The sequence below is a fragment of the Aphis gossypii genome, chromosome X, assembly GCF_020184175.1.
Source record: "Aphis gossypii isolate Hap1 chromosome X, ASM2018417v2, whole genome shotgun sequence".
Classification (NCBI taxonomy): domain Eukaryota; kingdom Metazoa; phylum Arthropoda; class Insecta; order Hemiptera; family Aphididae; genus Aphis; species Aphis gossypii.
Genome location: NC_065533.1, coordinates 57,274,676 through 57,298,762, shown reverse-complemented (window position 1 = coordinate 57,298,762; position 24,087 = coordinate 57,274,676). Strand labels below are relative to the sequence as shown.

The following is a 24,087-nucleotide window of genomic DNA, read 5'->3' as shown; positions in this document are numbered from 1 at the left end:
ATCAACGGAAAAAAAAATCCTTCTATCCAAAAAGAAAAAAACTAACATTTTCCGTCACTTTGAAACTTTACTGTCTTTGATGTTATAAGTTATTGTTTTATTGCCAAAACACTTAAGCTTATTTTTACGTTACAATTTAATTACTCGGTTGTGAGCAGGTTTTTTTCTGACCCTAGGGCCTAGCCTAGATGAATAATATTTTGCAAGACCCATATGTATATGTCATAACTCATATGTGTAGAAGAGACACAACAATTATCTTAGAAGTTTTCGTGAAACTAATACATAAACATAAATTTAATCTCATTATATCATAATATTATAAATTATAAGATATTATATTAAAAATAAATACTTATTTATAATGTTTATTTGGGATTTGCGCGAATGTCTAGTAGTTAACGACGGTAATAAATTAACGATGCATTTAATAAAATGTTAGCCGACCAACGTTATTTTATATCGATCGATGTTTAGTGTTTACCTTAACATATTTAATATACTGCATAATATTCTTTTACGCCACAAATAGACATGCAATATATCTTGTTGTTAATGATGAATGAAGTGTAGTGTATAGTACCTAATAGTCGTACTGTTTATGTAGTCTGTAGAAAATTATTATCGTGTTCGTTTGGGTCTGTTGTCAGCTGTTAAATATAAAAAGTTTAGTAAATATTTAAAAAATTTTCATTGATATATATCATTTTTATCATTGATTCGATCGCCTAGAACGAAAAAAAAACGTTAAATATACAATAGCATAGAACAACCGTCAATAAGCATAATAAATTAAGCTTTTAAAGGATTATATTTACACGAATCGTAAATCAATCAGCTGTTTAAGTGCATCGCTTTTTATGTTTGAATAATAAAATAATGTTATTAACCCCGGGCCGCTGCCTACGTCGTACGATTTAATCAGCCCATTACGATGTATTTAGGGTGGCCAAACTGTGGCAAATGTAGGCCCTCGTCTGCCTCAAATGACGCCCCTTGGTCCTGAGTACCTTTACATGAACGTTGTACCTATTACCCATAATACTCGTCAGGTATGCATAATATTATACAGCGCTCTCGAAATTTTCTATTTTTCTCGTTATTTTCGTCGGCACTACAACTGCAGTGTTGGTCAAAAAGTTTGGCTTACGGTCGCACGACTGCTGTCGCCGCCGTCAGGAACATACGGCTAAAATATAAATGTATATAGCCTATATAGGAATTGAGTTCGAGATTTTGTGTTTTGGTTTTTTTTTTTTTTTAAATAGGACGTATTGGAGTGAAAATATACGTTTTGTGTTCTCTCGTCGATTTTTTACGATAACTATTTAAAAAAAAAAATATCGTAAAAAACCGACGGCGGAAGATAACGACGTATTACATATATAGATAATACGACATAGGTACTTAATTTAAAATTTAAAGCCAACGACAAAATCGGTTCTGTCGAACGGAAACGATTGGGACAGAGTTAAGTCGTTGCGACGGTGATTATATACGTATAGATGACACGAGGGTGTAGCTGGCGACGTGTTCGTAAAAAGTCGTAAAAAAATAAAAAAACGCACATATAGGTATACTCGATGGGCATTTGCGCGCAACTCGAAATCGCCGAGCGGGCGCTTATTTCGCACTGCGGTCTGCGACGGTTCGGTGGGGTGGGTGGGTGGGTGGGAAGCCTGCATAAGTTTATCGTAACCCGGAGCCGAAGTCTTCGCCCCGCGGTACACCCACCGAAACGCGCGGTCCAGGCGTGGCTCGACGGCAGCTGCTGCACCGACGGAATACGACGACGACGACGACGGGCCTGCGGGCCGTCTCGCGCAGGTGTATCCGCGGTGCACCCGTCCGATCACCGGGTCGCGTCGGGCTTATCATCGCTCCTCGGCCCCCCCCGGCGCACTCGACACCCACCGACGTTAGGGTTGGTATAGGACCATACACTATATAGGTTTACCGCGTACGATATATTTACAATAATAACGGCGCGATACGAGTACGTCTCATACGAGTCGGTCGTACAATATTATCGTACGGAATATTATTATTCGTACCTGTACAATAATAATAATATTACGGTTTCGGTTATAGCGGTGGGTACACCCGTCTGTTAGTATACGGTATATATATATATGACACGACGTACACGATAACAGAGCGCGGTGCGGCGGGTCGGGGCGCGGTGTCAGCGATAGTGGCACGATGATCCGCAGTCGCTAGTCACCGCTCACCGCTCGACACGTTCGGTACACGCTCGTCCACTGCACACGCACACTACCCGTTGGCCGCTGTGGTGTCCGCGGTGTCCGAGATCCGTTCGAGCGCGCGCGCGTGTGAGTGTGTGTCGGGCGACGACGCGCCCGTTATCTCTAAACCCGTGGCCCGTCCCGGTCGCAGCCGGACGCGATAATCCTTTTCCGTTTTCCCTTTTCGCACCGTCCGTCCTCCCCGTCGCTGCTTTCCCGCGGCCGCGGACCCACCCACCCGCCGACGACGACACGGGACGATGACGCCGTATTGAAGCCGTACCGAGTAGTAGACAGGAAAGCCGTCACGATGCAAACCATTTCGGTGAGCAATTGCCTGCAGGACTCGCCCAAGTTCAGGTAAGTCACGGACAGCTTAGATCGGTCGAGCCGAGTGCTGGGCTGCGGTCGAGACGGTACTCACGCCTATTCCGGGCGACAGCCCGACGTTAGTGTGTCGTCGTAGTTCGTTTTTCACAAAGGCCGCTGAGGTATGGGAAATAATCGTCGTCGTCGACCCTTGGTCGTGGTCCTTTTGACAGACGGTTATCGACGACCTGCCCGCAGTTGTAAAAATCTGTTACCTCCGTTTGCCTCGTTTACCCCATACGAATCGATTGATATTCACTAATGATTGTAATAGGCATTCCTTAGATTGCATTCCACAGACACCCACTCATTAAGTACGTTTTTAAATTGAATCTACTGTAAAACTAAAAAAACCAACCCATCAAAATTACTTGTTGTGTATGTTGCGTCTGTTTTGGTTATTATATTCTTTGTGTCTAAAGATTTTTATTCTGTGCCTCAGTTTTATCCTTTGTTAAATTTCATATTTAATAGTAACACCCGTAACACTGATCAACGATCAGGAGTAGCCTTAACAATGGCATAGTAGATAATTTATTTGTTGTAATTAGTATACGGTCTCGCTTCAGCAGACACGAATACGCAATGTAGTATTATTATCTTGATTATTACTATATACTTGATGATAGTTAACAATGTTTTATAATTGTAAAAATTCTAAACTTCAAAATTATTGAAAATTATATTACTAGAAAGCACATTGTTTACACAGTGAAAGATACTACATATTAATATCAACACATGACAACTATTATATGTTTATATGATATTAGTAGTTTTAGTATTCTTATCATATGTTGTTTAACATACACTTATCGTTTATGGCTACCGATAAAAGACCACTTCCATATGAAAAATAAATTACCCATCTGCTTGACAAGATAATCATTCGTGATATAGATTTATACAGAACTATAATCATATAAAATAATCCATATTCATGAAATCTTTAATCATTCTCAATTTTTTGTTGAATTTATTAGTGACGCATACATGCAACATGTAAAATAGTTTATTAGGAGTCCTAAAATTTCTCATAATTAATTAAATAATAATTTAGAAGTACAAAATATTTAATGAAACATTATTATTAATAATAATAATTGTATTTAGAATGTTTTTGATAAAAAACAAATAAATTACTACTATATCAATTTTAATAATGTATATCATAATATAATTAATAGTTTAAAATATTTTAATACAGTTGACCTCATAATATGATTTATAGAAATATGCAATAGACAAGACACAACAAGAATAATTGTATTTTCTGGTATAATGGCCATTGATAATACAATTTAATGCATTATGATTTTAATGGATTGAAGAAATGTTTTTTTTTTAAATTTAGCAAATAAGTAACTGTGATGATACTGAGTTTGTTTTTTAGAAATAGCTTTAGAGTTAAAACAGTAGCTTCTCAGCCGTTTCCCTTTTACATTAAAATATTTGATTTTCTGTCAATATATATATTAAGAATTGATGTACCTATTGGTTTCTTTAAGTACATTATCATTACTTCAATGTTAAAAATAATTTTATTAATAAATTATAAATACTGACAATGAATTACCTACATGTTCAATTTTACAGTATAAAAATAAATACAAACCATTTATAAATATAAATTTCTTATAACATTTTGTTAAATAAAATAAAAGAACAAATATTGTAGTACTAAAAACTGAACTAAACCTATTTAAAATTTCTATTGAAAAATAAAAAGCTCTATAACTTTGTTTAAAACGTGAATATGCATAACTCTATAAATAAATTTTATAATATTCATATTTAAAAAATTGTATGTAAAAACTAAAAATATTAGCTACTTATTTAAAATGTAATTTTAGATTTTTCTATTTTTCTTGGATTTTAAATGTTGTTTGATCACTATTAACAGGGCTATTAACTAGTATTCAATAAATTTTCAATTAAATGTCTTCTTTTATGTCCACAACTCAAGATGAGTAGTAATTGGGTATGTGTAGGTTTATAGGAAAGTAAAAATTGGTATTAAATTATTTATTATGTTTAATTTAAGGTGTTAGTAAAAAATTTATCGATTCTGTGTTTCAAATATTCAATAGTTCGCTTTGCCATTAGCCATTTAGCTTTTAACATTATCTGAACAATTTGAAAAATATAACTGATGATGAAAAAATTAATTATCAAACCCATTTTAATAATTACATATTGTAGTAACTGATTATTTATTATGTTATTAAGTTTGTGTAATGATTAGACTGTATAAATAAATAGTAGTAATAAATTGTTTATAAAACATTTTTTTTTTTTAAGGCATATTGAATAAATACAATGTTAACCATTTATTACTATTATTTAAAATACAAAAAATATGTTGAATTTATCAGTATTAAAATTAAATATTTTTTATACTTTGTCTATGCACTAAATTCAAATTACCTTTTTGTATTTTAAAACTTATTTTTATATATTTTTCAGAACACAACTTGATCGCCATGAGTCCAATATTGATTTACTCGAACATAGGTTAGAAAAGGTAATAATATGTTGTTTTAAAGATTTGAAAAGTTATTATTAATTAATAATTACTTATATTACTTATATTAATATTCAAAATAAATTATTATTATTAATTTAGGTTGTAAAAGTATACAGTCTTATGATTGATTCTGGCAAGACATATGTAAGCCAACAATCATTATTTGCAAATAGTTTGTGGGAAATGGGACTCTGTTTCCGTGATGACACATCATCAACTAAAAATTTAAATAAAATAATTCATGCTCTTCAAGAAATGAACAAATTTTTAACAACATTCCTAGATCAGGCATCCCGGACCGTTTTAAACAACTTAACAGTATTTGTTAAAGAGTGAGTTTTTAGTTTATTTTATTAAGAACAATAACTAAAAAAATATATATTTTCTTATTATATTTATTTGTTTAGGGATATTAAAGCAAGCAAAGAATCTAAGCATGTATTTGAAAAGGCCACTTATGAACTTGATGCTGCTTTATTAAGAAACTCGCAGGTATTAAAATCCCGTCCACAAGAAGCAGATGAGGTACTAAGTCAAGTTGCATCAGCAAGAAGTTCTTTTCGTCATGCTGCCTTAGATCATGTGCATTGTATTACTATGCTTTTAACTAGGAAAAAACCTGAAATATTTTCAACAGTAAGTAATTAATTTTTTTGTTTTATATGTTGTTTTAGAACAGGTGTAGAGAATCTAAGTCACATATGTTAAAAATAGCACATTGGCTAAATTTTAATGGCATGTAAAAATATTTTTATTTCATTGTTAAGTATCGCATTAATGAAAAATAATATGGACAAAATTTTAAAACTGAATGAAATTTGTTATGTTACCTGGAAAAGGTTCACTATCCCTATTTTTTTTTTATATATATATATTTATTTAAAAGCATACTTTCAACTACGTTAAAATAGCTTTCTTGAGTAATTAAAATAAATCTAAATGTAAATGAACATAAATGTTAACAATTTTTATTTTTTCTTATTTTAGCTATTATCTTATATCCAAGCGTGGGGTACATATTTTCATCAAGGTTTTACTCTAACTGAAGACTTGCAAGAGTTTATTCAGAGTCTGACCAAAGAGGTGGTTGTAATGACTGCAGAAGCAGCTGAAATGGAAAATCAACTTAGTGAACATCATAAATTGGTCGACAGGTTCAGATTTAATGTGTATTAAATAGTTATTATTAATGATTCATTAATTTAAATATTAATATCTAAATAATATTTTTAAATTAAAGCAATGATACGGTTATGATGAATGGTGATTGTGAAAATGATGCCAAGGGAAAGGATGTGATACGCATTGAAGGGTACCTATACAAGCGAACAAGTAATGCTTTCAAAACATGGAATAGACGATGGTTTTACTTAAAGAATAATCAGTTGGCTTATAGTAAAAGAAATGGTTAGTAATTAAATTAAAAATAGGTTATTTGTAAAAAATAGAAAAAAAAATATTAATTCTTAAATTAAATCTGAATTCAGTTTATATGTTTGATTATATATAACAAAATTAAATCGATTGAACCATATCCTTGGAACATGTTTATTTTGAACACATAAAAAATGTTACTTAATTGTTTTTATAGAAAATCTGACAATCGTTTTATTAATCCTCCTAATATAATTTTTAGGTGAAAATGTATTCACTGTTATGGAAGATGATTTAGGAATTTGTTCCGTTAAGCCAGCATATGATTCAGAAAGACGGTTTTGTTTTGAAGTCTTATCTCCATCTAAGTAAGTGCTAATATAAGATAATTATCCTAATTTAACTAACTAACTACATTTGTTTCTATTTTTGCAGAAGTCACATTTTGCAAGCTGATTCTGAGTATGTATACAAGTTATGGATAGAAACTATTCAACAAGGTATTGAAAATGCAATACGTAATCGTCCCCAACAAAACCTTAATCAAGATGATGATGGTTCGAATGAAAATTTTCCAACTCCAAAAATTAAAAAATCTAAGTAATTTTTTTTTTCTAAAAATTATTTTATGTAGTTATGTACACTAGTACTAGTTATGTATTTAGTTCTTGTTTAATTATATAATTTATATTACTTAGGACATTGGATGTACTTGTAAAAATTCCTGGTAATGAAAAATGTTGTGATTGTAAAGCACCAAATCCAGATTGGGCAAGCATAAACTTGGGTATCACATTATGTATTGGTTAGTATTTAAATATTATTTTAAAGAATAAAAAAATATTTCTGTTATCAATAATTATCATTATACTAATAAATTTATTTTACTATTTTTATTCCTTGTTTAATAAGTATTTTTTTATTTTAGAATGTTCTGGTGTACATCGTAGTCTTGGTGTTCATTATAGTAAAGTTCGTTCATTAACACTTGATGATTGGGAACCAGAGATTTTAAAAGTTTTAGCTGAAGTTGGGAACTCTGTGGTCAATGAAGTGTATGAATATAATGTTCCTGATACCGTTGTACGTGCTTCAGCAAAATGTCTTGGGTAGGTCCTTATTATTACTTTCAGATATTAAAAGGACATTGTACCCTCATGTATTGTCTCCGTTTTACATATTATGTACAACATAGAACATTTTTGTTCACCTGTTTCAATAATTTGATGTTTGAGTGATTGACCTATTATAAATTTTAAAGGTAAGATTATTATCTAGGGCTCCACTTATTCTTTAAGTAATTATTTTACAATGTACGGTTTTTAAAAAGGTCATAACTTACTTAAAAATAATATCAATAAAAGCCTGCGTGGGGCTCTAGATAGTAATCTTACTTTTAAATTATATAGTATGTCAATTTACTCTTAATATCAAAACTAACAGCACATTATTGAAACTGGTGAACATACATAAGCTTTGTGTAAGCTGGAGACAACACATGTGGGTATAAAATTCTCTTAATTAAATGTATTGTTATTGATATTATATTATTAAATATTTTTAGTCCAATTCGTGAACAATGGATTCGAAATAAGTATGTTGATCGCTTATTTGTGAAACCAATACCTAATAATGAATTGGTATTGGAAGAATATAATACAAGAAAATGGAGTGTTCGCAAAGTAAGACGACGAGGAAACCAATCTACTGTGAAAAATGAGAAAAAAGATAATGTCATGGTAATTGGTGGCAATACTAAAAGCATATCTTTAGATGTCATAAGTAGCGATGACGATTCTACAATTAGTGATGATGGAACAGATGGTTAGAATATTAAGAAAACTATTTTAACTGTTAAATAATGTTAAATAATTTTGATAGTTGTTGAAGAAGATATATCTACATTGAGACCAGATATGCTGCTTTATCGAGCTGCAGCAGCTCATAATCTACCAGTTATGTGTCATGCAATAGCAACAGGAGCAGATAGAAATTGGAAAAATCCAAATGACAATGGACGGACTTCACTCTTTCAAGCAATACTCAGTGTAAGGTTCATTCTAAATATTCACATTCTTAATGTATTTCTGAGTTTACCTAAAATTATAAATTATTTTAATTACATATGTTATCATTACAGGGTTCTGTGATGGCTTGTGAGTATTTGATACTTAATGCAGCTGACATAAACATTCAAGATGATCATGGCCAAACTCCTCTGTTTTTTGCTACACAATTAGGTATATTATCTTATTCTTTATTTATTTTTCATATCCATAATTAATATTGATGAATTCTTTAGTCATACTATTTTTTGTTTTTAACTGTTAACTATTGTAATACTCCAACCAACCATTTTATAGCTTATTAATTGGTGCTTTAGCAGCTTGTTTTCATTTAAATATTGAACTTGAAAAATTATTATAAATCCCCAAATTATCACTGAGGACCTTCAAAAAGTTAAATACAAATTTTAATTTTTAACTACTACAATAACTTATAAAAAACTTGTCTAGAATTTATTTGTGTTAAGTATTCCAATGAATATTTTAAAAGATCCAAAATGATACTACTGATTTTGAATATACCCCCTAACAAATTATATATACATTAAAAATTTCAATAATTCTTAATTAATGTAACAAATTGGCTCTTGTGCAACAAGTTGTGGAATGTATGTCTTTATTGGCATAAGTTATTTAAACTTTTTTTTTTTTTAAGTTAACTACTTATCCTACTATAAGTGTATTTTTTTTGTGTGTGTAATCATATTATATTTTAAGTAGGTATCTGGTACTAATAATTAAAAAAAATATTTCTTGCATTGATGATATAGTGATTATAATTAAACAAGATTTTATACTTTATAGTTTATAGGCCTCCGTACTAACTTGCTCAGAATACATTTATATTATATTATTTATACACTTTATATTTTATAAATAAATAATGATAGTAAATCTTGTTATTTATAAATGTTTTTCCTTTTTAGGCCATACAGCACAAGTATGTCTTCTTTTGAAACATAAAGCCAATCAATATCTTAGGGATAATGATAACATTGAACCACTAGAAGTAGCTACAAAACAAGCCAATGCGAATATAGTAACGCTGTATGTATTTTTTTTTTTTTTTTTTGTTTACCTAATATTGATTAAATAGATAATTTGATTTTGATATTCATAGTTTTTAAAACCTCTATTTTATTTTATCGTCAAAGAAACATAAAAATGTTATTTTCACTCAGAAGCAATCATTTTAGTTTTAGTTTTTTATTATTATTATTAATTTTTTTTTTTTTTTGTTATAAATGTGCAAATTACAATTGACTAATTTTTATCTTAATTGTTATTGATCTATTATTATCTAAGGAGTAGTTGTTATCTGGTTATAAATTACCTTAAAAAAAAATTAAGTTAAATCTTAATAATTTATATTAAAATCAAATAATGTGATTTTAGGCTCAAAATCAGTCGCCTGAATGATCAGTCTGAAATTCCAGAATCTTTCAAAGATGCAGTACGTGACTTCACACAACTTACATTCAGCCCTTTACATAAATGATTATTGAACAAAAATTAGCTTTAAAAAAAATCGCTATACTTTACTCTACAAGACTTCTATGGTTTTCTACTAAAGTATAAACCTTTTAGATTTATTAAGACTATATTATGTTAATGAACAAAATACTATCGAATAATTTATTATATTTGTGTTTAAGCGTTTTTTGCCTAATGTTGTTTTAATAATTTTTTTTACTATTAAATAATTCTATTAGAGTTACCTTTTATTATTATGTTATAAACGATAAATAAATATTAATTAAAATTATTATTGTTTTACTACATTTTAAGCATCATTACACCGAACATGTTTATAATAATTAACATACATTTTCTGTCGGTTTACCTCGTTATATGTGAAGCTTCTTGCTGTTATAATTATTGCAATTTATTTCCTATTTGTTGAATATTTTATAGGATTTTGATGATTAACAAACATATTTTTAAATTAATTGTCTTAATAGTTGGTAATAAAATAGAAAAAAGACAAACATAAACATACTCTTGTTTGTACATTTTTTTTTTTAACAGTAATATTAATTTATAAATGGCTGTTATATGATAGATTATGTTCCTGGTGTATTTTATTGATACTATTATGTTAAAGAATACAAGTTAAACAGAAGATAGTGTATTAAGTTTAAATTTCATATTTATTCATATTGAATTACTGTTGCATAGCATTTTAACTTTGGACATAGGTGCTCTACTGAATAAGTTTTTAGCAAAAATAAATTTATCATTAGTGTACATACAAGAAGATATGAATGACACTATTAAATATAATTTAATATTTTTAAGTTGTTGAATGTATTAATTGTTTAAATTGACATTAAATATTAAAATTAAAATACTAATATTATTTATTGATACAGAAAATGTGGTAAATTACTATATTAATATTCTAAATTTATCATCTAGATATATTTGTTTCATGTTACAATAAATCTAAATTTGTAATTTTCATTTTTCATTTTTAGATGTTATTTCTTTTTAAGAAATTTAGGTTCATTTTTTTTGTTTTTGATATATATTTTATTACTTAGCAAATTGTTTTTAATAACATTTTAAAAATGACAATCCATCATAAGCATACACCAGGTATGCCTGGCTAACATTTTGTGTTTGGAGCCCTAAAATTTAGGTCTCAGAATCAAGGGGCCACATTTAATCTGATGTTACTAAATAAAATGTTTCGTGATATTATTTATAAAAATAACAAAAACAAAATATAACGTGCAATATTTTTTAAATTTGCATGTAAAAACTTACATAATATTATAACGTTTAAAAGTTATTGACTTAAGTCTAAAAATCATAAATAAAGATAGAAACTATTTTTGAAATAGATTTATGTAACGTTTGTTGGAAGTTAGGACTATAACTTCTGATAAATATAATGTGATATTATTAAACTCCGTTTTATGATTAGTAATCGTTGGTATTTGTAATACCTTGGAGTTAAATTTTATGTGATTTGAAAAATTAACGTACCTGTTGGCTGTTATATCTAGAAAACCATAAACACTTAAAATTAGTAGACAAAGATAAAATTCACTTATAACAAAAAATAAAATGTTGAGAACTTGGGAATCCACATTAAAAATTTTTAACTTTGACCTTTATACCATTGATAATTTACATTTATACCATTTTTATTCTAACAAACCAAATTGTTAGAGTGAGTTTTGAGTCTTAAAAATAAAAATTTAATTGTAATAATTACAAAGAAAGATACCGTTGGTAATTATTCCACCAAACATTTGTATACTTACCTACACAATTTGGTTTATTTAAACACTTATTTAATTTTAATCATATTTATTATTATATCCATTATCTGTATATTAGAATTTTTTTCTGAAAATATGTTATTTAAACAAAATATAAATATTATATTAAATTATTATGTATACCTATGTACTACAAAAGTATTAAATAATTAATTGATTAATAATAATGATGAAAAGAGTAAATAAGTTTGTACTTTGTATTCTGTTGTAATAGATCCAATTATTAATTAGTTTAATAATAAAAAAAAGTGTATTTCTGTCATTATAATATAATTAATTTGTTATTGTTGTATTATTGTATATCAATATTATAATAACAAAATAATAAAATTAAAGTAATATACACCCATGTGTAATAATTTATCTAAGTTAATTGACTTATTAATACATCCTAAATTAAGAAAAATGCCCAACAAAATTGTAGGAAACCCTGATATACAGATTTGAAACATGTTTATGTAATTTCTTTAATATATTATAATTTAAAGTCGACTATATCCGCAGCTTATAAACTAGCACTCTGGGTATAGCAGAAGAAATTCCAAATCTATTAAGTTCAAACATCAATTAATGTAATTCTCTATTTTCTAATATTAATGAAAATAAAAGTTACAATTTCATTTAGATAAAATTTTACGCTAATTTATATCTTAACTACTAAACAAAATCTGAACTTCATATTGTTCTATTATCTAAGAATAAGTTATACCTCCAAAATCATTGCAGTTTTGATACATATATTTATTCAGGAAAATATAAAATTTGTATGGTATACGGAATAGGCTTGAATGATCAAGAATAGTATTAAATAATACTAATAAATTCATTTAGATTCCAGAGAAATATGTAGGTAGGAAATTTATTTCAGAAAATTTTAAGCTCTCGGCAAATTTATAAAATATTTTGTCATTCGTATTGCTTAAGAAATAATTACCATTTTGCTGTATGTAGTAGACAAGGTTAGGCAACTACTAACTAGTTACTGTAATGTGTTAAATTTTAACTGAGTGATAAATCATTTTACGCAAAAATGACTGAGCTTATTTTACTAAGTATATTTATATCGGTACTTTTTGTTAAAATGTGTTAACAAATTTATGTTATTTCTATTCAACATAATAAAATATTATTAACACAATTGGCTCATTCATAATATTATAATTCTGTTGTTGTTTATTATTTTTTTTTATATATATATCTATATATAAAATTTATGAACAAGAGCATTTGTCATGAATATATTTTAATCCTAAAAAATACCAACTCAATAATTACTTTACTTATATAATACACAAATAAACATTTAATATATAATTTGTATGTATATATAATACATAAATCATAATTATTGGTAATACATTTTGGTTTATCATTCATTATACATTGAGTAATATAGTTGTTAATATAATATTCTTATACAGTTATATGGCATAAATTCTAATACATAAATTCATGATACAGTAAAAATAGTTTATAATGAGCTTTGCGTACAATGTCATATAATTTGAAAGTGAATAAATGTTTTTATTCATTAAATGTTATACAAAAATATTTATAAAAATATAGTTTGAACAATTTTTTTTTAATTTTTAATGATATAAAATAAATATTTTTTCATAATAAAATTTTAAAACCATAAATATTTATACTTTTAGTTTCAGTATTATTAGTATTTTAACAATTCAGAACAACTCATATATATATATGTATTACGACATATTAATAAAATAAATATTTATAAATCTTTTTCACTGTGATTATTGCACGTACAATATTATTAAAAATTATTATAAATTAAATAAAACAAATATAAGAAACTCTAAAATTAAACATTGTAAAATAAAGTTACTAACAAAAATGTCTAAATGTGATGTAGTCAGTGACATAAAATACAAATTTTTTCCAAGTCAGAATCTATGTAATAAATAAATGACATTTTGTATAGACATAGGAAAATATAATATAAAATATATAAATTTAAAATTGATTTTCATCAATGAAAAAAAAAAAAAAAAAATATAATAATAAAAATAAGACTAGACCTTATTAGGCTTGAAGACCATAGCATATTGCAATTCATTGTGTGCTACAGAATCCAAAGACTCATTATTTGAGCGATTTTCTTCGGTCGAGTTTTTTTTATTAATAGTACCATAACCGTAATGTGAATCGTCAGCTTTTCGAGCAGGCAACATCACAGTATCTGCTTTCACAATAGATTTGTGTTTTGTAGTTAAAGCAATAGGGTGAATTTGTCTATACCCAGGTGCTGTTTTAGATATGAAACCAAAATGTTGTAGATGATCATAATGTTCAGCACCATCATCAGATATTATAGTATTACTAGCATAAGGTTTTTCGCAATGATTTGAATCATTTAAACCCATAGTCCTCCAGGCATCATTTCTCACTTGAACATCTTCATATGCTGCATCTGGTGATCCTATTTCTTTAGTTTCATTGAAAGGGTCATTCATGAAAGGAGTAGGAAGCTTCTTAGACAAAATTGCCTTTGGCTTTGGTTTTAGTGGTGGTGGAGGTGGAGATGAAGTTGGAGGTACTAATAATGTTGGTAGAGGCATAAGAGGTTTGATTGAACAAGAAAAACTATTAAAGTCATTGTCCAAAATTAATGGGGTAGTACTGGTGGGTGATGGTGGTAAAGGACTTCGAGAACGGGCCATCATAGATAAAGCTGCTCTGAATTGATTATCACCACACATGATGGATGTTACATCACCACCACCATTCAATAGTTTTTTCATACTTTTCATTTTTGATGAAATGCATCGAAATATCTCCTGTTGGTTTGAATGTTCTAAATGAAACACACCTTCACCGCTAGCACATTTTCGACCAGCTTCAAACGTAAATCTACCAGCTCTATAACCATATCTTCGAATAAATCTATATGGCCATGTTAGAAGTAGTGTATCATTTTCATCAGACTCTCGTAATTGTAAGGCGACAGGAGTAATGACTAATGTATAAGGTTGTTCTTTTAAACCGCAACGTTCACTGGCATCAGATGATATTAATTTAACACTAAAAACACCAGCTGAAAAAAAAATTGATTTAAATGTTAATTGCAAAATGTGTTAATTGCTCGGTTAATTGTAATAGTAACATAGTATTAGGGTTTAAATTCATTAGCAATGAAAATTGATTAATTTGCTTATGTATGTGATTTGACTTCTACAGAGAGCTATGGAAATTTAATATTTGTTTTTGTGATTAAGAATTTATAATATTGAAATGTTTATTTTAATAACGCTTTTTTATTATATATTTTCTATCTACTATGAATAAATTCAAGCAATTCTCAACTAAACTAATCAATTTAATTATTAATAGATCAGATAAAATTGAAAAATATTAGTTTAAGCACAGATACTTAGTATTTTATAATATAAGAAGAAAACATGGCAATGTTGAAGGGAACTATAATTTTTTTTTTATTTGAATGTTTTTAACAGTACTTTTTATGATTTTAAATGCACCTATTTCTAATATGAGTTAAACATAAGTATGTTTTTTGTTATATTTTAAGAATGTAAGAACAATATTTTTATTAACATTAAACACATACTCCACAATTTTATATTGCATATAAATCATTCCCTTACTAGTCATAAAATTGTTTTTAGTTGGCTTACCATCTCCAGATGAACAATATAAATCATTGTCTTCTTCAATTGTTTGTCTCGAAACATTATCCCCGAATGCTACAGCTTGCAAAGCACATATCCAGTCAGTCATCTCTTGTTCAGAATTTGCAGCAAAATGATGAACACTGGTTTTCGTCCAAACCTATATCATGGATAAACAAATAACAATATTAGTAAATAAAAATAATAAAATACAGTTAAAGATGAACTAAGAGCATTTAAATATTTTAAATAGGTATTCCAGCTCATTTGAAAACTAAAATATAGTAAAAATCCAACAAGAAAACATAATTAATGTTCTTTCTTTTAAGTCGGATAGTGATTTATTAATTTTATTAATTTAGATTTGATATGTTTGTAAAACATAGACAACACATAACACATTTTATTAATGCACAGTAAAACAATACTAATTAAATATTAAATACCGAAAGATCATACTACTTAAGACTTTGATAACTTAATAACTTTTAATTGTGCATTTATTTATTGATGATGGTTATTTAACTCATAACAATTTAACATACAGTAATTTTAGTATTCCAATAATTATAATTATTGGTAATAACTAATTACTTTATTAACCTTTACTATAATTACTGAATTGTAATTATACAGTAGCTTTAGAATTTAGTCATATCAAATTTCTTATTAAAAATTGTAGCTACGTTTTTAAAACTATTGTGTAACTTTGTAAACCATACTTCAATATATTGATTTATAATAATTATAATTATAATTATTAGTATATTATATTTAAATGAATAAATAAAACATAATAATATATTAAGACTATTAACAAAATATAAGTATTTGATCATGTGTTTATTAATATTCAGTAACTAAAACAGTTTTGATTTAATGGCCATTAGTTGTGCATAACAATTATCAAAAATAAATAAAGAGCTACTTGATAATCAATTCAAACATTTTGTAATACCTAATAATAATAAATTGTAATTATGGTTATTACTAATTATGCTATTAACCCTTACTATAATTGCTGAATTATGATGATACAGTAGCTTTAGAAATATTGAATTTTCTAATAAAAATTGAATACCAAGATTTAAAAAAACTATATTCAATCTTTGTAAAATCTAACCATCTTAGCATTTAGCAACTCTCTGTCTTAGTCTGTGGGGTTATAATATTTATATTTTTAATTGGAATAGTTAATGAGTGCCAAGATGAATACACAGCTTATAATCAATAATTTATCTAGTTTATTTATTTATAACTAATAAATTCAAATTAAATGAAAAAATAAATTATAATATAGCAAAATTATCAGTATTTAATTATGTAATTACCCACATATAATATCTATGATTATACTCATTTATTTTTTCATATGTTTTAGAATATAAAATATGAAAAGACTGTATAAAATCATTTAAAAATGGTTTTAAGTATTTTTAATTTAAATTAATAAAAATTGTAGTAATTATATAATATAAACTATTATACAGTACTAATGCATTTATATGTTGATCAATTTTAAATAATAATTGTTTTTTATCGGGTATAATATTTTTAAATTATATAATAAAGATGCTAATATTTTATTTCTGAATAAATAATTCAAGACTGTTCTAAACATAAAAAAAAGTATTATGAAATAATCTTAATAAAAATTGATTACAAAGTAATAATAAACTCTTTAATATTATAATTTACATTTTTATTGAGTTTAATAAGTACTTGGTAACATATTGCAGTAGTCAATAGTACATTAAATGATTATATTTAACAATTTATGATAGCAATTTTTTCTTAATTAATGGAAGTTATTGAAAGGTAAAAAGTATTTAATTACTTATGTATTTAATGGTAATCCACAATTGAAATACTTTATCAAACAGTTTATGAAAACAACTAATTTTAAAATATCAATTCAATTTTGTTGTAACTAATAATCTAACTTGTTTAACAAAAATAAATTATTACCAAAATTTAAAGATAGATAAAAAACCACACGAATAAAATATTTTGACAAACAAAAAAAAAACATTAAATCAGATATTTACATTACTGGCATATTTATAAAATATATTTAATTTAGTATTAAAGGTATCTATTCAGGTTCTAGATTTTTTTTAATATAATTATATTTTTATATAAATGAAAAGTTCTATAATTTTATAATAAACCATGACTCAAAATCCTTTTACTTTCTTTGGGCTACAATATATTGTTGTAATATATTATACTATATATTACATATAGTTAATAATCAAAAGGGTTTTTTACATACCTACAATGAAAAGTTTTCAAATCCTTATTTAATTCAAAATTAATAATTGTAATTGAATATGTTTTGGTATATTCTGTTTTAATTAAAACATTTATTGTAGGTCGCATAGTATGAAACATTTCAAGGCATGAGTTAATTATTACTATGATACACTATTCATAGATAATATCAATACTGGTGTTGAAAAATAGTGCCTAGGTATAATTAAATTATAAGCATTTAAATATTAAGTTGTTTTAACATTAAAATATAATAAATTGTGATCAAACAACAAATTTGAACATAGCTTACTCTTAAATTGACATAAAACTTTTAAAAAGCTTGTTAGTTAATAAAATATTTTAAAATAGGTATTAATATAATTGACTTACCGCGAACACATTAGGTTGATGTTTTTGAGCGTCTTGTGTGATTTTCACACAGCTTTCCAAGGGTATTATAGAGGCAATATTTGAAGATTTCTGGTCTTCAATACCATCAAATACTTCAAGACGATCTATACCGTGTTTACTCCATTTGAATAATCTACAATAACGTTTCTGCCAGGATTTCTGAAAGACAAGTTTTAAGTTTAAAAAAAGATGTTCACGACTAGGTGCCCATAGAATTTATAAGTAACGGTGTTTTGTACTGGTGGGACGGCCAGGTTTATTTTATAATTAAATCGAAAAATATAGTTAAACAGTAATAACTAATAACCCAATAGGTCACAGGCACCACCGACGAGTTATTACGTAGGTAAGTCATAACATTGACAGACTGACCTTTAGCTGCGATAATACTCCGTGAGGCGGAAAGTAGAGATATCCTTCTTTGTACGGGTCGTCCGATCTCGCCATTTGAGCAGATCGTCGGTCGGCGCACGGCGGTACAAGTAGTCGGATAAAGCAGTCACCAATGATACCTGATAATAACAACACAAACAACAACGAAGACGACGACGACGACGATATTACCGTCGTCACTCGGGGGGTCACGGCGACCGAACTCACACTACGAACGAACGGTTTTCGAGACTCCCGGAGGCATTCCTCGGCGATCGACCGACGAGGGGTAGGTAAAACGTAAAAAAATTTAACGAGAAAACTAACCGACCGAAGAACACTGTCGTCGCGGAACTCTGCTGGCAACGTTATCAAACACCATGTGCCCCGAGCCACCAGTTGTGTCGTACGCGCGTTTTCGCCGCGGTAAGCAGGTACCAACCGGGCCGATTACTCTGACTGCGGTACGGACTCGGAGACTGCACCGAGCACAGACTTGAACTACGGTCGTCTACTCGACGGTGCCTGCGGTGCTGCGGTAATAGTGCTACTACTACGGACTGCGTTGCAGTCGTGTTCTAATCAGTGGTAGAACCGCGGTGGCGGTGGCGCGGTGGTCGCTGGCTGATTAGAGCCGCCGCCGACGATATCTGCGACGGAAAAAAAAAATACACCGAACGTCGTCGTGTCTGGCGATGGTGGGGCGACGGCAACACCGCGGCCGTAGGTACGACGACGACGGATGGTCGGCGAAAAATTACGACGAGAGGGGACCAGACGCGAATCCGATTATAATATTTTGTTGTTCACGAGTAATAATAATAATAATATATTGTTGCGTTCTGGTTTTTCGGGCACCGTTCGCCGACTTTCGTGGCGGATGTCCACGATATTATTATATATATTTGCTGTACAGCTGATCCTTGACCGCTCGCCCGCCGACAAATCCGGAACTTCGAGCCCGGCGGCGGCAATACGCGTCTCGACGACATCCATTTATATACCGTTTTGACGTGTTCGTAGACGCATTAAGCCGAGTAACCCCAAACTGCAGGCCGTAGTCTGTATATATTACGATGTCGATTTGATCGATTTTCGTAATACCTACTTGCGAAACACGTCAATCATTGACGATCGTATTAAGGAGAGCTTTTATTTGGGGAGGTTAAGTCTCCCGGTACGTTTTCAAGTCTTCCCCGCTCCCCTTATCAAAGGTCGTAGCACGAATTAAGATATCTTAATTCGTGGGTCGTAGCCAGTCCAATATACCTATACTAGTTAATTCCGTAAATCGTATTTTTAGGTCCATTACATATTAGGTATTATTGATTTACTTTTTATGCATTTTATACTGCACGTGCAGTACGGTGGTGGAGACAATATTTATAAGCAGTGAGTTGAAGGTTGAATCCTTCCTCCTTATATTTTGATAATGGACAAAAATGTCAAGCCCACACAGTCACATTTGACCGAACATCCGCCAATTAATATGAGCTCGAACGTCGTACTGATGACATATTCGAAAGCCTAGGACCAGAATTTCAAAATATCTCCTCAACGTCTCTATAACGTATCTGTATAACGTAGGTATTTATATATTTTTCATTGATATAACTATTATCCGATTATCGATATTATTTATAATTTTTTACAAACTATAAAAATAAAAATGAATGAATAAAAACAATTTTTGAATAAGCAAAAATTTTTTGTTCAAGCGCAACGTAACTGATAATATTATAAACGACAATTTAACAACTATTATTTAGTGTATAGTACTCGACAACTATATCCTAGGGCAGTACCTACCTATATATATATGAGAATATGTACATTGTGACGTCTGCCATTAATTATATACAATCATGATTTTCGTATGTGCATTCAGACACACGTCTCGTTTTCGACGGTTATAACTCGCGGTAGTATTATAATATTATTGAAATTATTTTTTTCGGTATATGGTTTTTCGGTTCGCTTTAAACATTACATGTTATTATTATTATTACGATTCTTACCTAACTATATGTAATATATATTGGGTAGGTACATCCGTGTGGACTGTTGTTACATAATATAACATTATACACGACGACGCGACGTTTTATTTAAGTAGGACGCGACATAATGTACACGTTTATACTATATGTATATAATATTATATACAGGTAGTATAATATGTACGTATATATTGTAAATGCAGTTAATATATACACTGTTACATTATAAACACATAGGTAAAGCGTGTAAACGTAACAACTCGCAATCACGTGCAATATAAGAGGATATCCGTCTCGAGTGGTCCCCCTCGACTTCCCCATATACGTTATGATCGTCAGTACCAGAATAATATTATAGCTGGTACCCGGCATAGTCTAGTGTACCTAAAATAATAATTTTATGCTTTGGATTCTTCGGATATGGTGACTGTACGTATTGAGCTCGACTAACTACATTATCGTACGATTCGTACGTAAACGGTTTTTTAATTTCATTATTATACCTATTTATTGTTAGGTATGGCGCACTCGTATTTCTCCCGTCCTATCCCCACCCTCCTGTAAGTACACACAAATACCTACTGTACAGAACCTATATACTTATGTCTTATACGCCGCTTGCAGTATTGTACACGTCTTGTACGTCCCATATATATATATATATATATATACTTTGCACAAGACCGTCAATTTGACTGTTATATACGGCGATACCCATATTGATGGGCTGCAAAAGCCTGTAACATCTGTAATAGATATATTGTTATAAATTATTATATAGAATAATGTTTAACATTGAATAATTACAATTTATTTATTTTTTCTACCTTGTCAGGATTACAATTTATAATTTTCTAGTTACACCGCGTATGCGGCGGCATATAGGTAGACAGGTAGTCTATAAACATATATTATGTATTTGTGTATGCGAGTTAGGCATAAATTACATATATTTTTTCTTAGTCTGCTTTGATACATGGAAAAAACTTAAACGACGTCAGTAATATCGCGGGCAGTAGTCAGTACCTGTCTACACTTGCCGGCTAATGTTACCTAAATTTTTTAGGACAAACGATAATCGAGTATTTTATTTTAAATGTATATAATCATTTATTATAATGTAGATACTTAAAATGAATTATTATTAACATTAAATATCATTTAAACGTTCTATACATTTAAATGCCATTATGGGTTTATAAATACAATAAAAAATAATCACAATTTGTTCTGCAGACGGTTTTAACTGCGATCATTTAATTTAGTTAATCATGTCTGTGTCTATTATAATCTATATTACATTGTTATAATATACATCAAATTAAGGACGTATTATAAACATATAATATTATATTGTAATGATATATCGTTAAATGTCATTGAGTTTTATTTATTCATCATACATCGCATTATATACTAATACCTTAAAGATAGTAGTAAACAATAATAATAATCTCTTAAATTTAGTAATAATCAAAGCATATAGTACCCACATAGTTGTAGAAAAATAAAATACGACGACTGATAATCAAAATTAAAATATTTTATAATAAGTCATTGCAGATGGTTATCGGCATAACTATTTAATAATTTATGCGTTACATTTCAGAACAAGACAAGATAAAATATAATAATATATTCGAGATATATACCTATTATCGTTTGCAATTATTTCTTAATAAGTCAATAAATTAATTTAATGAGATATACATTTTAGTCTATAGTCGTAATCTTAAATCGTGGTCGTAATTAAGTAATGCAGACGCAAACAGTATACTGTATATGAAATTAAAAAATATATATACATATACTTATAATACATTATAATAACCTATATGATTATAAGAATATAAGATTAAAAAATAATGTTTTTTTGTGATTTAGTGTGAAATTTGTAGGTATATTATGCTCTTTGTGTAGCTCATGTAAGTATTAAATATCTCAATGACGTTTTATTCGTTTTAATAACTCAAACAACGTACGCCAAATAAGTTAAACACTTAAACGTATTAGGAATCGTAGGATAATTTTTAGATTCTCAGTGAAGTTGTTACTGTGTTGATTTTGCAATAATGTGTATAGGTATGTGTCATTAGTCATTACCTTTTTGGAGCAATCTTAAACTTTGAGGGTGGTTACTGGTTTATGATAGAAAGTTAGATCGGTTAATACTTAGGGCACAATCGCTTAGACTTGTTTTTATAATAATTATCATTTCAATATTGTGGGATGTAAAACGGATAATTATTTACAAACACTAAAATCAAATAATGAATTTCAATATCCAATCATCCAAATCTCCTTAGGAGGACGCTGTACCCACATGACACATAATATGACATATTATCTCCGTGACTCCGTCTTATTTACATGCATCATAGCAAATTTGAAAAATTTATTTTCTGCATTTTAGTTTTAATATTAGAATCAATTTACTTATTATCAAGCTTCAAGCTACAAATATTATCTTGGGGAAATGTAGGCTTTTAATGATATTTTAATTTTTAAATGACTTATAGCTAGGCGCCTATGTAAAATACTAAGATTTTAAAATAGGTACTCATTAACATTAATACAACTAGTTTTAAAATAAAAATATCAATAAAAGCCTACGTAATATCCTAGATAACATTCCTACCTTTAATTTAGATAATAGGTAAATCGATACTTTAATATTAAATAGCTAACAACATACAATTAATTTCGCTAAACACAAATTTGTTATAATGTACTTTAGTAAGACGGAGACAACACGTCATGCGGATGTGACGTCTTAAGTGGTTAATTTCTTTTTTTTTTTTATTATTATTTATAGATAATAGGTAGTTGATAAAAATTAATATCAATGCACGTAAGTATAAGTTTATTATATTCGTAAAATATAAACATGAATATATACTTTAAGTCGTCACAAGCACAACTCATAAGTCATGAAAGAATTAAATTCATGAAAACTTGAATTCGATCATTTATTTATAAAAGTAACAAATGTCAGTTATAAAAATGACAATTGTTTATAGTTAAAACAATTAGAAAAACAAATAATACTATTAGTATCTATTAAGTAAATTAAATATGTAGCTAACTCTAATCGGTATACGTATGTCGTAGACATAAAGTGAAATCAGGCATTTTACTAGACTATGACTAGGCATTTAACTATATAGTGATTATAGCGGATAGTGAAATTGCATAAAAATCAAATTCTTTGACTACATGCCAAAGCATTTGGTAAAATGCCTGATTAGTGATTTGACTAAGTATATGCCTACGACATGTAAAGCATAAAAGCATAAAAGCTATCTATTATGGTTTATGTGTGCTATTTATCAGCTACTGTATTACCGTATCATTAAAATATTAATGACAGATATTAAAATTTCAATTAATTTTTAGAGCCAAAGGAAAGAAAACGCAGCTGCAGAATGATAATTACTTACTCGTATAATTCGGTGTGCTACCTTGTTGGTCAATCCCTATACGACTCTACCGAAAATTTATTTTTAAAACAACAATATTTTACAGC

The 24,087-nt window shown here is 28.6% G+C and overlaps 2 protein-coding genes across 3 annotated transcripts; one reads left to right on the top strand and one right to left on the bottom strand.

Annotated features, from left to right (window-relative positions):
• The first annotated feature begins 2,190 nt into the window (after positions 1-2,190).
• On the top strand, positions 2,191-11,286 carry LOC114127782 (arf-GAP with coiled-coil, ANK repeat and PH domain-containing protein 3). Of its 2 annotated transcripts, none has more exons than XM_050205778.1 (15): positions 2,191-2,606; positions 5,082-5,139; positions 5,242-5,474; positions 5,550-5,778; positions 6,130-6,311; positions 6,383-6,549; positions 6,779-6,884; positions 6,952-7,116; positions 7,215-7,321; positions 7,445-7,625; positions 8,081-8,340; positions 8,398-8,564; positions 8,657-8,756; positions 9,509-9,629; positions 9,978-11,286. In XM_050205778.1, exons 1-15 carry the CDS (start codon positions 2,557-2,559, stop codon positions 10,078-10,080), a joined length of 2,229 nt encoding a protein of 742 aa, XP_050061735.1. In that variant the 5' UTR covers positions 2,191-2,556; the 3' UTR covers positions 10,081-11,286. The 2 variants fall into 2 exon arrangements, with proteins under 2 accessions (XP_050061735.1, XP_050061737.1); XM_050205780.1 differs by having other exon boundaries at positions 2,193-2,606; positions 6,130-6,296.
• A 2,268-nt stretch (positions 11,287-13,554) lies between these two features.
• Positions 13,555-19,210, bottom strand: LOC114127783 (docking protein 2). The gene is made up of 4 exons (XM_027992105.2): positions 18,562-19,210; positions 18,169-18,348; positions 15,529-15,682; positions 13,555-14,930 (listed from the first exon to the last, which is right to left on the bottom strand). The coding sequence occupies exons 1-4, from the start codon at positions 18,634-18,636 to the stop codon at positions 13,909-13,911; spliced, it is 1,431 nt and encodes a 476-aa protein (XP_027847906.2). The 5' UTR covers positions 18,637-19,210; the 3' UTR covers positions 13,555-13,908.
• Between the last annotated feature and the right edge of the window lie 4,877 nt (positions 19,211-24,087).

Excerpts from the sequence above, each read along its gene's own strand:
- LOC114127782 (XM_050205778.1), top strand. The coding sequence starts at position 2,557 with ATGCAAACCATTTCGGTGAGCAATTGCCTGCAGGACTCGCCCAAGTTC. Across the intron at positions 6,885-6,951 it reads GAAGTCTTATCTCCATCTAA|AAGTCACATTTTGCAAGCTG; the intron begins GTAAGTGCTAAT and ends CTATTTTTGCAG. Across the intron at positions 9,630-9,977 it reads AATGCGAATATAGTAACGCT|GCTCAAAATCAGTCGCCTGA; the intron begins GTATGTATTTTT and ends ATGTGATTTTAG.
- LOC114127783 (XM_027992105.2), bottom strand. The coding sequence starts at position 18,636 with ATGGCGAGATCGGACGACCCGTACAAAGAAGGATATCTCTACTTTCCG. Across the intron at positions 15,683-18,168 it reads ATCAACCTAATGTGTTCGCG|GTTTGGACGAAAACCAGTGT; the intron begins GTAAGTCAATTA and ends TCCATGATATAG. Across the intron at positions 14,931-15,528 it reads ATATTGTTCATCTGGAGATG|CTGGTGTTTTTAGTGTTAAA; the intron begins GTAAGCCAACTA and ends TTTTTTTTTCAG.